This window comes from Dipteris shenzhenensis, chromosome 24, assembly GCF_047967505.1.
Source record: "Dipteris shenzhenensis isolate YYH24624 ecotype China chromosome 24, Dip_SZ_1.0, whole genome shotgun sequence".
NCBI lineage: Eukaryota > Viridiplantae > Streptophyta > Polypodiopsida > Gleicheniales > Dipteridaceae > Dipteris > Dipteris shenzhenensis.
Window position 1 is genome coordinate 2,362,994 of NC_141619.1, and position 13,069 is coordinate 2,376,062.

At 43.3% G+C, this 13,069-nt stretch overlaps 1 protein-coding gene across 2 annotated transcripts in view; it reads left to right on the forward strand.

The window, feature by feature from the left end:
- EMB2771 (E3 ubiquitin ligase) overlaps positions 1–13,069 on the forward strand; it is a 305,147-nt gene that overhangs the window by 97,557 nt on the left and 194,521 nt on the right. For both annotated transcript variants that reach the window (XM_087395130.1, XM_087395131.1), the window contains 4 exons: positions 8,135–8,233; positions 8,349–8,489; positions 8,578–8,658; positions 9,427–9,498. In XM_087395130.1, the coding sequence (XP_087251256.1) occupies positions 8,135–8,233; positions 8,349–8,489; positions 8,578–8,658; positions 9,427–9,498 (393 nt within the window). The remainder of the gene's footprint in view (positions 1–8,134; positions 8,234–8,348; positions 8,490–8,577; positions 8,659–9,426; positions 9,499–13,069) is intronic.

Below are 13,069 nucleotides of genomic sequence, written 5' to 3' on the forward strand. Positions count from 1 at the left end.
GACCTGGTTGGAGCCGAGGGAGCTTCCAGTGAAGCTGAGTTTCTACAGAGATTACTGTCTTCGCATTTTGGAGAAGGGATTCATCACACCACCGGGGTACATTGAGCTTCATATGCCTCACTCACTACGGATCTCCATTGGACAGTTTCGGGTATCATCACACTACCTCCGCATAGAGAGCGGCAGAGCAGAGGGGATTCCTAGGGAGCATCGCTTATGCATATTGTGCGACTGTCAAGAGGTTGAGTCGAAGGAGCATTTTATTTTCAGGTGCCCAGTGTACTACGAGATCCGAGGTTGCTACCACTGCCTCTTCAGAGACGGCTCTGGGCTTCTTTCCAGAGTCCTCGCCTACCCAGATCAGAGATGCCTCGTGGCCTTCATTCACGAGGGAGTTCGACATAGAGAGTACTTACTCAGGCGACGGGGCTTGGCCACATCATCAGACACCTCTCAGAGCAGGATCACAGAGTTCTTCCTATCAAGTGACATTGATCGTCCAGTCTCTAGCCGCCGACGTGACAGAGACCCCAACTCGACGATCGCAGCACGACACACGAGACATCGAGGGGACACACTGATCACTCTGGGGGACCTCCTGTCATTGTTTAGACTCGGGATACGTCCCACGGGAGTCACGGTGGCTTTGGTCTTGCGTCGAGCCTCCTTGACGGGCACCAGCGTCCCATCACCGGCTATGCACCAGCCAGGGGGACATGCCATACGAAGGATTCCGCTCCGCTCCAGTCCTTTTCTTTTCATTGTTACATCCAGATGTATTTGATTATGTATGATCAGACTTAGGATTCAGCACAGGTGATGATGCTCGTTTCAATAGCTTCACCCTTACTGTGATTTGTATCAGGTTTTCTTTCAGTTTCATAGACCCATCGGTCTTCCGAAGACTCTAATAAAATTTCTTTCTTTCTTTCTTTCTTAATTAAAGGTTCTTTTACCCAAAAAAAAAAAGTGTGTGTTTCTAATAGCTACTTATGCTTGAATTTTATCTCGTCGCCATACTGCATGTGCCACTTGTCGACAATACATGTCTACATGGGGGTCTATGCCTCATCTGTTTTGGCATTGCCCAGAGTCTCGTGATTTCTTGTTTTAACAGTAGCAGCTTCAAGTCTTTTTTCCCAATGCCTCCTTTGGCAGGAACTTTTGGCTGTTTGGTTTTTGTCCGGTGAGGCAAGGATATGATATTTTTCTCTATTGGGTTCGTATTGGGCACTCTGGACCTTGAGGAAGGATCGCAATCATGGATCTTTGGTGATCCCTCTCTAGCTAAATATCAGTTTTTCAGTGCCTCTCTACGACAATCATTTTATGATTGTCTTTATGCACGGGACATAGATTATCCTGCCTTCTTGTCATATAATGATGTCTTTTGATGTTTGTAAATTTTCGTCCCATTCTTTGGGACTGTTTTTTGCAATATATGACAAATGGATCTTATTAAACAAAAAAGGTGTGCGTGTGTGTGTGATGCTTGGAGAGTGATGCTTGGTGTTATTCCTTTGGCCAACTCTTGGCACGTAGACATACTGCTCCTGGTCTATGTCACATATGTCTTGCTCCTAGGGAATTTTTGCTCCATCTTTTTTGGCATTGCCCTATCACATGTGACTTCCTGTTTTAAATTCAACAACGCCTCCAAGCATGGTTTCCTATTGCTTGCTTTGGCAGGCTTTTTTGGCTATTTGGCATTCATCCACGGAGAGCTGAGTTTGGTCTCCACTTTGGGGACCGCCTCTTCATATAAACATACATGGAATCAACCAAAAAATGTGTGTGTGTGCGTGTGTGTGTGTGGACCACATCATAGGGCTGCATAATGTGCCCAGGCATGTTGCCTGTTACACCCGGTGGGCTCAAATTCTCGTCCTGTTACTCTTTCTGGCCTAACGGTTAGGACGACATACTCTTTCCTCCAGCCGTCACCATGGATTGACTTACATGCTAATTCTCTTTGGCATATCGCAAAATCACTTGCTTGGTGGCGAAAGAATCTCCGCAATTTATGGAGGAGCAAATTGCCTCTCAAGCAAAAGCTTTTCCTATGGCGTTGTCTTACAGGAACCTTATCCGTGGGGGTCACTTTGGCTCAACGAAGGATTGCATCTGCTTCTTGTCTTCGATGCATGGCCCCTTCTGAAACGGTGCCTCATTTGTTTTGGATGTGCTCCAGCACTAAGACCTTCATATGCAAAATTTCCATGTTGCTTCGCCTTCGTTTCCCTAACTCTCCTTTTGGGAAACATTTTGGGCTTTTTGGCAGACTTCCTACAACCTTGGTCCATTACTCTTTATTTTTGTACTGGGTCAGATATTGGGCTTTTTGGACCATATGGCAGGATCACAACATGAGATATTTTGGGAATCCGTTCTTGCAATCTTATGAATATTTCAGACTCTCCCTACGGCAATCTATCTATGATGCTTGCCATCAAGGAGATCTTCCTCAGTCATGCCTAGAAATAGTTTCTCTTTGCTTTTGATTTCCTGTTGAGGCTCTCTGTTTTTTGAGACCCTCATGTAAATCTTGCTGATAATATACCTGTCATGGATTTACAAAAAAAAAAAAGTGTGTGTGTCTGTGTGTGATTTTTCTTCTAGGTTGGATACCGGGCACTGTGGACTCTATAGAAGGATCACAATCATAGTGTCTTTGGTGATCCCACTTTTTCCACTAACTCTTTTTTTAGATGCTCTCTGCAGCAATTGTTTTTTGATTGTCTGCAGACTGGTTAGATAGACTATGATGTGTACTTGTCATATATTGAGATTCTTAGTTGATGTACTTTTGAGCTTCCCTTTCGGGGGAAACTACCGTATAATATAAAGCAACTAAATCTTCACAAAAAAAATGTGTGTTGTGTGTGTGTGTTCTCTTACAACAAAAATGTGTGTTGGGAAACATTTCTGGCTCTTTGGCAGATTTATGAGGTCTTTGTCTCAATACTCACTATTTCTCTCTTGGGTGAGATATTGGGCTCTTTGGACAATCTGGAGTGAGCATAATTTGGCATACTTGGGTCGGCAGATTCACAAGTCATATGAATCTTTCCGTGCGGCAATCCTTATATGATGCTTGCCATGAGGGTGATATGGATGCTTCTTGCATAGAGCTTTTCTTTTTATGTTTCTGATCTTTGGGATACTCTCCATTTCGGAGACCTCCCATCATGTAAATTTATGAGCATATAAATATACTGCACTGGATATTACCAAAAAAAAAGTGTGTGTGTGTGTGTGAAGCTTGTATTCAGAATTTCTCTGGATAATAAAATCCTTTAGGGGGGCGGGGGGGGGACCAGCCCGCCAGATTATCTTGGGTCCTAGTGTGTGTGTGTGTGTGTGCACCCTTCTGCCCGCCTCTTGCTCGTCGTACAAACCCGCCAAAGTCCAGCCTCGACCCCCTTCCTGCCCGTACAGTTTCCGTACAGTCAGTACGGAACCGTACGGCTGTACGGACTGCTGTTGGGACCTGCATGTTGTGGGAGGCACTTCTTCTCGTTTGAATTCACATCCTGCTTGCTCTTGCTATCGAATTCTCTCTCCTTTCTCTTTGTATGCTGTTTTGATGTTTGTTATCAAAACTTCAATCTTTCTACTTGATTACCTTTTCTCTTTCCATCGCCAGAACTTCTCTTTTTTCTCAGATTTCTAGTTCATCTTGGATTTTTTTCTGGTTTTTTCTCTTTTCCTTCTCCAGAACTTGTCTTTTCTTCTCTCTAAATCCCTACATATCTCTTTCGTCTTCTTCTCCTTGCAAATACACTATTTCCTTCTTTTTTGTGGGTTGTTTTTCCGGACTGTTTTTCCTCTTTTATCACTTTACAGGTACCTCCTTTTTGGGTTTCATCTTCTTCAGAAGACATGGCTGAATACTCTTATGAAAAAACTTTTCAAAAGGATGGATTGGCTTAATGCAAAAAGCAAAATCAGGTTGAGGGTCAACATGACCCCGTGCATGATTCTGTTGAAGCACAACTGGTGTATGATGTCATGCACGAACGATTTGCAGACACAAGGAAAGAGTGGAAAGACTCTGTTCCATCAATTGGTCTCATGGTTGATGTGGATGAAATTGTGGATCCAGTTAGAGAATATGCCAAAAATGTAGTCATTTTATTTTTCCCAGGTTGGATGCTACCTATTGCAGAGGTAGGCAACTGGTTGACCCGAACACTGGCTGGCTCGTTTGTTCGTAAAGTACACTATGCAGCCAAAATCTTTTTTGAGGTCATTATGGTAGATGAGGTTAACATGCAAATGCTTTTGGAACATTCGCCACTCTTTTTGGGCAGCAAATGGTGCACGTTTTGCCATGGTCCCCCACAAGGGATTATAAGGCTCTGATTCGGCATCGATGTCGGGTCTGGGTTGAAGTTGTAGACTTCCCGCAATGCATGGCTTCACCCTTGCCTAAAATTGCAGCAACTTTAGGCAAAGTGGTTTGCCCACTACGGCCTAACGGCAACTGTAATCGATTTTGCAGTCTCTGGGATACTCATAATCCCACACCGGAGTCTCATTCAATCACGGTGAACAATGTTGACATGTATTGCGCACTTGATCTGCTTTTCGAAGATCTTTGTCTAGGTCAAGAAATACATGAGGCTGTGATGGTCGCTCTTGACTTCAAAGTCAGCTCTAAGAAGATAATGCTTCCAGATGGTTAAGCATAAATGAACGCTAGCATCTCTTTTTCGTACAAACCCATAAATCTTTCTGTCTCACGCAGCCTTCTGCTCTCCTAAGCTATCACTCGACCATCCTGGTGAAGAGCAGCTCCTACACACTCTCCACATGCATTACAAACCACATCAAATTGCTAGTGTAGATCTGTAATAACTAGAATCGGCTCGGTTGTTAACTTCTCTTTAAGAGTATTAAAAGTTGTTCTTTGCTGTTCTCCCCATTTGAAAACTTCCGATTTCTTGGTCAAATCACGTAACGGGGTGCTATATCAGCAAAGTGTCTGATGAGGCATTTGTAATAGGAGCAAAGACCGAGGAAGCTACGTACTTCATGTACCGAGGTAAGCTTTGGCCATTCTTGATTTTATCTTTGCGGGATCTATCCGAATCCCTTCTTTGGAGATAATGTGCCCGAGGTAGTGAATCTCATCAAGGGGAAACTCACTCTTCTTGCCATTTACAAAAAGCTTGTGATTTCAAAGTTCCTAGAACACGATGGCCAAGTGCTCCTTATGTTGTTCTTCTGTCTCTAAAAGACCAAGATGTCATCGAACATGTTCTTTCACGTCCGAAATATAATGGCTCTCACAGATAACTCCTTGCGTGCAAAGATCCTTCATTGGGTCAAGACTTTCGTGCTCCCTTTGGCTTTGTAGGAATCTAGTTGTTCCTATTTTCTTTTTGTCCAGAGGCATCTGTCATGTGCATGATGTGCTTGATGATCTGTCATGTGGATGATGTGGTTGATGCAGCTGGTATGGTCATCTCCTTTCCTACAATTGCCAAACGGTATGCTTTGGGGCAACACTATAGGCTTGTATGGTATTTACAGTCACAGATGCTGTGATATCACACGGTTGCATCTTTGTATAAAGTTTACTGCCTCCGCCTTGTGTTTTTCTTCGTGCCAATAGCATCTGGTTTGTGACACGCTCCTCTTGGTGATGCTACCAAAGGTTGCAACATATTTGGGCTTCCAAACTTGTGTTGCGGCAAAAATTCTTCTTGTGGTGGGCTTTACTTGGAGTTCTCCCATTTGGAGTGCTTTTGGCTTGTCATCACATTGCCCCTGCCACTTGTAGATGCTGCTTGTCCTCATGGGGGTTAACGCTCCATATCTTTTGCAAGACCCCGAATCTTATGATTTCTTGCTCATGCCATGGCTCGTTTTCCTAGTGCTTGCTCCGATAAGAGATTTTGGCTGTTTGGTTTTCATCTAGTAAGGCATGGATATGATCTACTTTTTTATTGGGTTTGCTATTGGGCACTATGTCCTCTTTGGAAGGAGCGTAACTGAAACCGGCCTTCAATTAACTAAAGGGCAGTAAATCATAACTACCTTAGCATTCACACCTTCTACAACCACATTGCATCATTCCCAATCACTTCCATCAATTAATTGCCACGGAAAAACACTTACAAATAAACTGAGAATAGCTGGATGGAGGCTCGAATATCCTTCTCAATGAAACATCACACGAGACACCCACTGGCCCCAAACGCCTTGGCAGCCCTTTCGATATTTATTTAATTCTTTTGAAAATGGAAAATGCTTACAACAAGGGCGCACCCATATACTGTTCTGCTTGTATTTTTCCACTACCAGAGCCAACACTTGGCCTCTGCCTGCATCCAATTCTAGTGCACCACTAGTACCCCAATGCAAGGGTCAAAGCTAAGGCATAACTCAACAACTGTGTCACCTGACTATGACAAGGCTCAAAGCGAATCCCCATAAATGCTCAAATAGCCTCAAGGCATCAAACTGCAACCAATCTGTCCCTTTGGCACCAACCAAACATACCCTCTGTGGCTGGGTATCTACCTACAGCCTGTAATGCCCAAAAAGACCTCCATACAACAAAATGCAAAGCAATAAGCTTCCAAGATAGCAAAGTCAAACCAAACGGAAGTCAGAATGTCCATACCCACTGTCCATGGAAGAGGGAAAGAGCACCTATCGTCTGCCCAGGCCCCCAGGGGTGTAGAAATGACTTCCAGCCAAGGGGAAAGAAAGAGAAAGTGGGGATACAGATTCTGAGAGCTGAAAAGAGAGGGAAGAGCAAGGCTCACGGGTGTAGAAGCCAGAAAACAGTAGAGAGAAACTATTCTGCAAAGGAGGGAACCCCAGAATGGAAGCAAGAAGTCCTCAGCAGCTCCAAAAACCTGCCTTGAAGTGTGTGCTAGCTTCAAAACAGCCCAAACAGCAGCAGCTCCAGTCCATACAGTGATCGACTTGCTCGAAATGGGTGCCAACAGGTCCGTACAACAACTGAAGGACCTTGAAAAATGTGTAGAAGTGTTCGTACAGCTAGAGAAACAGTCCGTACTGCATTAATGGTGACCCGTACAGCAGGTATTGAGCACCTTGGGAAGTCGTGCACAGCCCGTACAATCGATTTGTTATGTACAGCCGTGGTTATTGCTTTTCGTACAGAAGCCTTGGGGAGTGAACCTTAGAGAAGGAGAGATGAATAGGGGACCTCGGAATGCGTGAGAAAATGAGAGCCAAAAAGAAACGTCAAAAATCCCGTATACCTTAGCTTGGAAGGAGAGGAATGGGTAGGTGGGCTTGCATGAGGGGCTGCCACGTGGCCCCCTCATTAATGCTCTAACCCCCAAAACCAATGAAACATTGGTATGGCCCTCACATTAAAATCCTAACCCTCTAAACAAAAGAAACATTGGTTTCTCTTGGGCCTAACCTCTAGACCCCTCAACCCTTAGCAGTTGGGCCTAGTAGGTGCACTGAAAATTGAACTAGGGACTTTTAGGAAGTGAGTGCTTCCTCTAGGCCAGTCCCCTTGGCTAAAGTGACCATGGAAGTAGCCACGGGCTTAGCAACACATGAAATATAGTAACCTGGTGATCAGTGTTTGGCTAAATATAGTTCTTTCGGGCATCTTAAGGCAATCGTTTTATGATTGTCTACATGCTCGGGACATAGATCATCCTGCATTCTTGTCATATAATGATATCTTTTGATACTTGTAACTGACTGTCCCTTTTCTTGGGACTGTTCTTTGTAATATAATGGCAACTGGATCACCCCCCCAAAAGAGAGAGAGAGAGAGAGAGAGAGAGAGAGAGAGAGAGAGGTGCTTGGGTACTAAGAAAGGTTCAATAATCCTTTTGGCCATATCTTAACTATGTATAATATATAGACAAAGGCGAAGTTTAACATCCCTTTGGCTCTCTTTAAACTAGGCTTAAATTGTACACAAAATGTGAAGCTCATCTCGAAACTTTCTTCTAGGCATGTTTTTAAAGTTGAGGACATTTTATTATCTATTAGGAACATTCTCATTGGAAACCGTTATAATTTCCTCATCATATTGTTTACTTATTTGTAAGTAAACTTTACTGATAATTGTTTCCTTTATATTGATACTGGTTTAATCAAGCTCTCAATATCTCTCTGCTTGTAGGTCAACCTGGATGCTAGTGCAGGCAATATTTCAGACTTAACATCATGGCCAGAATTTCACAATGGTGTTGCAGCAGGATTGAAACTTGCTCCTTGTCAGGTCAATATTTGAAAATCTCACTTATTTTTAAGAGATTTTCTGAACGTTGTGGTTGTCTGGAGTACATTCCTGCTCTTTCTCATGATATATTGGTACTTTGGATTTCTGATTTCAGGACAAGATTACTCGCACCTGGATTGTATATAACAAACCAGATGAGCCAAGCTATGTACATGCAGGTTTACTTATGTCGCTTGGTCTACACAGGCATCTTCGGGTTCTTGCTGCCACAGATGTCTACCGTTACCTATCTCAGGTCATTTCAATGTCTATTAATGATCAAGCTTTTGAAGGGCACTTGATCAGTCTAGCAATCCTTGTAACACTTCATCAGTTGTTGCCAGGAGCATGAAGCGACAACAGTTGGCGTACTTCTTGGAATGGCAGCAGCACACCAGGGGACCAGGGATCCAGCAATCTCTAAGGCTAGTTTCTAAACCTATGTTTGTGTACTTCAAATTGCTTGCATAGCAGTGAATCCATTAGGAAGAGTGATCATTCATGTCTCTTCCCTTTGTCAACCAAAACTGTTAATACAACTGAAAAGGCTTGCAGATTTGATATTGTCCATTGCAGATCACTGCGGTCCATTGAACCTGCAATTGTGTTATCACCTTGTTTTTTCTTATTGGCATCGAAGTTTTGCCTATTTGTTTTTCTTTACTGGGAAAAAGAAATGCCTGTAGGTATCTAAAACCTATATTTGTTAGCTGCATTAGGCTTGCTTTCAAAGCTTACAACTTTAGCTGTCTTCAAAGAATACTCCTGATGCAAAGGAACTTCAAACTTTCATTCTTTCTCCAAAATGCTGGTCTAGCTACATGCCATTCTACAGTTTTCCTTAGGAGACAAAAGGACAGTGACTAGAGACGTAGAACTTTTATTCATAGGTGCATTAATCTTGCTTTTAAATTTATGCCTTTGATGTTTTTAATGCGTGTTCTTGCATACTGGCCCGGCATTCTACTGTATAATATGATGAGAGGTCAAGATGCTGCCATTGTTTTGATTCTAAGTTTCAATGGTTCCATGCCAAAGGTTTATATACAAAATCTTGCTCAAACTGCAAGTAGGGATTTTTTTCCTACTCCCTAAATGCTATAAATACCCTCACTTTTAGACTTTATGTCTAAAGTTTGTTAACAATTCAGATGAGAATGAGAAATAATTTGCTGTAGTACATGTTGGTGCAGATGCTATATCTTCACATACCTGCACGCCATCCACCCTCTTTTCCTGAGCTGGAACTACCCACGTTGATGCAGGTGTGCTATTTGAAATGTGGTTTTGATACTGGTCGTTGTTGGATCTTTTGATTTCAAGATTTGATTGCTCCAAATTAATTTATTTTTCCTGCTCGCTTCGTTTTTACTTTGATTGAAAATGGATGTGCTCTCCATGCTTTTTTCTTTCTTATCTGAAATGAATGCCTTGCAGAAAATATATAAACTGTAAACTTTCAAGTAAAAATATCAAGACACACGTGCAGTGAAATGGAGGGGACAAGTGTGGTGCATGTCTATCACACAGGACAAGTAACAACCTCGATGATTGTCTGCTGGACGAGTGCTTCTGTTCATCTGTCATACAGAAGAGAGCAGCATTATTCAAGGAATCTCTTTAGCCATGCTTAACATAGTTATGATCTAGCCAGATACATAGTTTTCAAATAATAGAGTAATCAGAGGTTATAGCTTCTACCGTAATGAATTTTTGTAGGGGTGACATAAAGCTGTTAGTATGGTTGAGAGCATGACCAGAGTTTGAACTATCTTTGAGTTTTAATTCCGGGCTAAGGCGGAACTCAGAGGGCGGGTACCCTTGTGAAGAAGTGGTATGCAAAGCCACACCATTCGGACAGTTATGACCTGATCTCCTTTGATGTGACTGGCCAGTTTGAGCGGAATTGACAGGATCTGTGTGAGCAGAGTATCCTTGATCCTTAATCCACAAAAACAATTTGTTGATCGTTGTAATGATCTGATCTGCATGTTTGGGTGATCATTGCATGTGATCCGTGTCAAAGGAGAAGTAGCATGGATTGTGCTGTAGCTCATTTGTAGTTGAGATTGATGTCTCCTTAATGCATGTAAAGGGAGAGAGAGAGCAGTGTATGTCTTGTGAGAGTTCATGGCTGGATTGTACTCTTTGCTTGTCCATTTCATTGTGGCAATATATGCCAGATTCTCAATTGGAATGATCATGAAGATGGATATTCCTCTATATGTTCTGTGTGTATCGATATGCTGAAATCTTTTATTCTGATGTCCATTGCAATCCTGCACCCTTCATCTTAAGCCTCCTCATTTCCTCCAGGTTAGAACCAGAATCTAAGTGTGTGTGACAAGCACCAACGCTTTTTGGTGATCCGGATGGGGAGAGAGGAGTTGCTTGCGCCAAGATTTTGGTCAGAGTGGAGTAGCAATCTGGTCTATGAACAAGAGCAGTGGGACGTGGTATGTCCACAAGTTGTTTGCCAAATATGACAGGCACCTAGGTGTACACTGTTCTTGAGGAGTACCCAGAAGTGCCCCTAACGGAGCGAGCCTTGCATATGTGGTGACACACTTTGATAGGAGGGGTTTTGCACTGAATCCTCAAAAGCGGATTCGACAAAACCAAAGCCTCCAGTAGTACACATCTGTTCACGCCTGCCCAGTCCTTAGAATTCAATTAAAGTGCCATTGCCTCATTTTAAAGGCAAGCAGAAAGAAGACATGAATATCTATGTTATGGACTTTGAGGCCGTTTGTACAATGGTGTCTGGGATGACGAAGGTCATAGTAGTATGTTTTCGTGCATGTTGAAGGGGAGTGGCATGCAATGGTATGTCCAATATGGCAATGATCACTAAACAGGCTAGGAGGCAATGAAAATGATGTTTTTGGAAAGAGTTCAAACAATCGTGCACTCCAAAAGCTATGCACAATGGGTCAAGGGAAGCAAGAGTTGGTGGCGGACTTTGCGAGCAAGCTTCCAAACCTATTCCAAAGGATTTATAGAGGCCCTCGTGGATAATTAATTGTTCGTAAACTGGTTCATCCTTGGGTTGCACAAAGAGTGCAAAGGCTCTTGGTGACTAATTGTCATGGACAAGATGGATGAGATGATGGAAGCTGTGACTAGGCTAGAGTGGATTAAAGCTACTGAACTTATAAAAGAAGAAGAAGAGTGAAGATATGTCTGCGAATAGTATGGAAGCATCCAGAGATGACATCATCGTCATAAGAGAAAAGAAACAAAAAAATGCATAATAAGGAACTTGTCAATGAAAATGTTGGCTGCACTAGACAAAATGATGGCCATGTCAAAAGGTAATCTGAGCTTTCAGAAGGGTGTATATTGTGGCAAATGTAGTAATCATGGGTACACTCGAGAGGAGTGCCAGTTGAAGACAAAGCAACGTGCATTTGTGTGACCACTCAAAATCACACCACGAAAGAGTGCCACTATGGGAAGAACCAGTAGGTGAAGGCCAGTGGAGCTGCACTTCCAGCAACCAAGGTAGCAGCTTTACAAGCAGCCCCTCAAGCTGAGGCCCCGGAGAGAGTTTTGTCACCCTCCCAAGAGTAATCATTTGCTTCTACACGCCGGTTGAAAGGGCATTGTCGCAATGAGTGCCCCGTGTGGTTAAATCTGTGTCGGATTGCAAAGTTGAACTCCCGTGGGCGGAGGAAGGTTGAATCGTAAATACTTACAGATCATTACCTGAGTGGACTCTTCCCATGGATGCCAGGCTCCATAGCAGATGACCCACGTGGAGATGGTGGGTTGGCTGATGGGAGCTTGTGGCATCTCATGGCAGGCGGTTGCCTCCTATGATACATTGTAGTGGAATGGTGGAGAACTCAGTATTTCCTTCCAAACCGTTGGCAAGACTACTACGTGACTATGCATCTGCTTCCTCATCTTTTAAGCCCCCGAACAAGCAACTAATGAGATCGCAAGCATCCTCATCATGAGCCCACACTTGGTGTCTTGGAACATGAATGGGCATCATAGCAGAGGGTCCCGTGGTCCAATAACTCTAGTTCTTTGATAGGAACTCTAGTCTACATTGCTTGGACACATCGATTTATTGTTATTATAGGAGCACAAGCTGTCTTCTTAGTAGACGGCTAGTTCAGGTATGGCTATGCCTAGGCGTTCTCATACTTATTAGGAGCCCTCGATTGGAGAGCATGGGGGTAATAGTGGAGTATGGACTACTATAGGTGCCTTCTTTCTCTCTCATGTGGTGGCTCATGGTACTATCGTTCCTCTAGGTCGCACCCTATGGGTGAGCATGGGTGTGGAGTCTACCAAGTTTACATCTATGCCTCCACGGAGATTCGATCATGGGCCACGTTTTGGCAATCATTGGTGGAGGTCTTGCCAGAAATGGTTTCCTAGATTGTGGGTGGCGATTTCTACAATCTAGACACCCTAAAGCATGCGCAGCAGAGAGGTAAGGAATTTGATGCAATCCCTAGATAGGAATAGGAGGCTTGGGAGCCTTCTTTTTTGCTATACAGGTGACCGAGATAGCTGACGGGAGCCCTCATTCTGGCGGTTGGGAAAACTTGACCAAATACTTGACATAAGCTTTTCTTTTTCCAGTTGTGATTTCAACAATGCAATCAGGCTCAAGTATTTCTTCTTTGTCATGAATCAATGGAGCCTCTTTGTAAACATGATGTGTAGGTAGAGGTCCCTGGAATGGTTGAAATAGGCTAATGTGAAATGCGTTATGGATTGTTGAATGATCAGCTAATTCAAGCATATAAGTGAAGGGATTGCTAGCTGCTTGAGCACCTTTCTGCCTTCTCCTTTATTCATGACCTGGGGCTCGGTGGC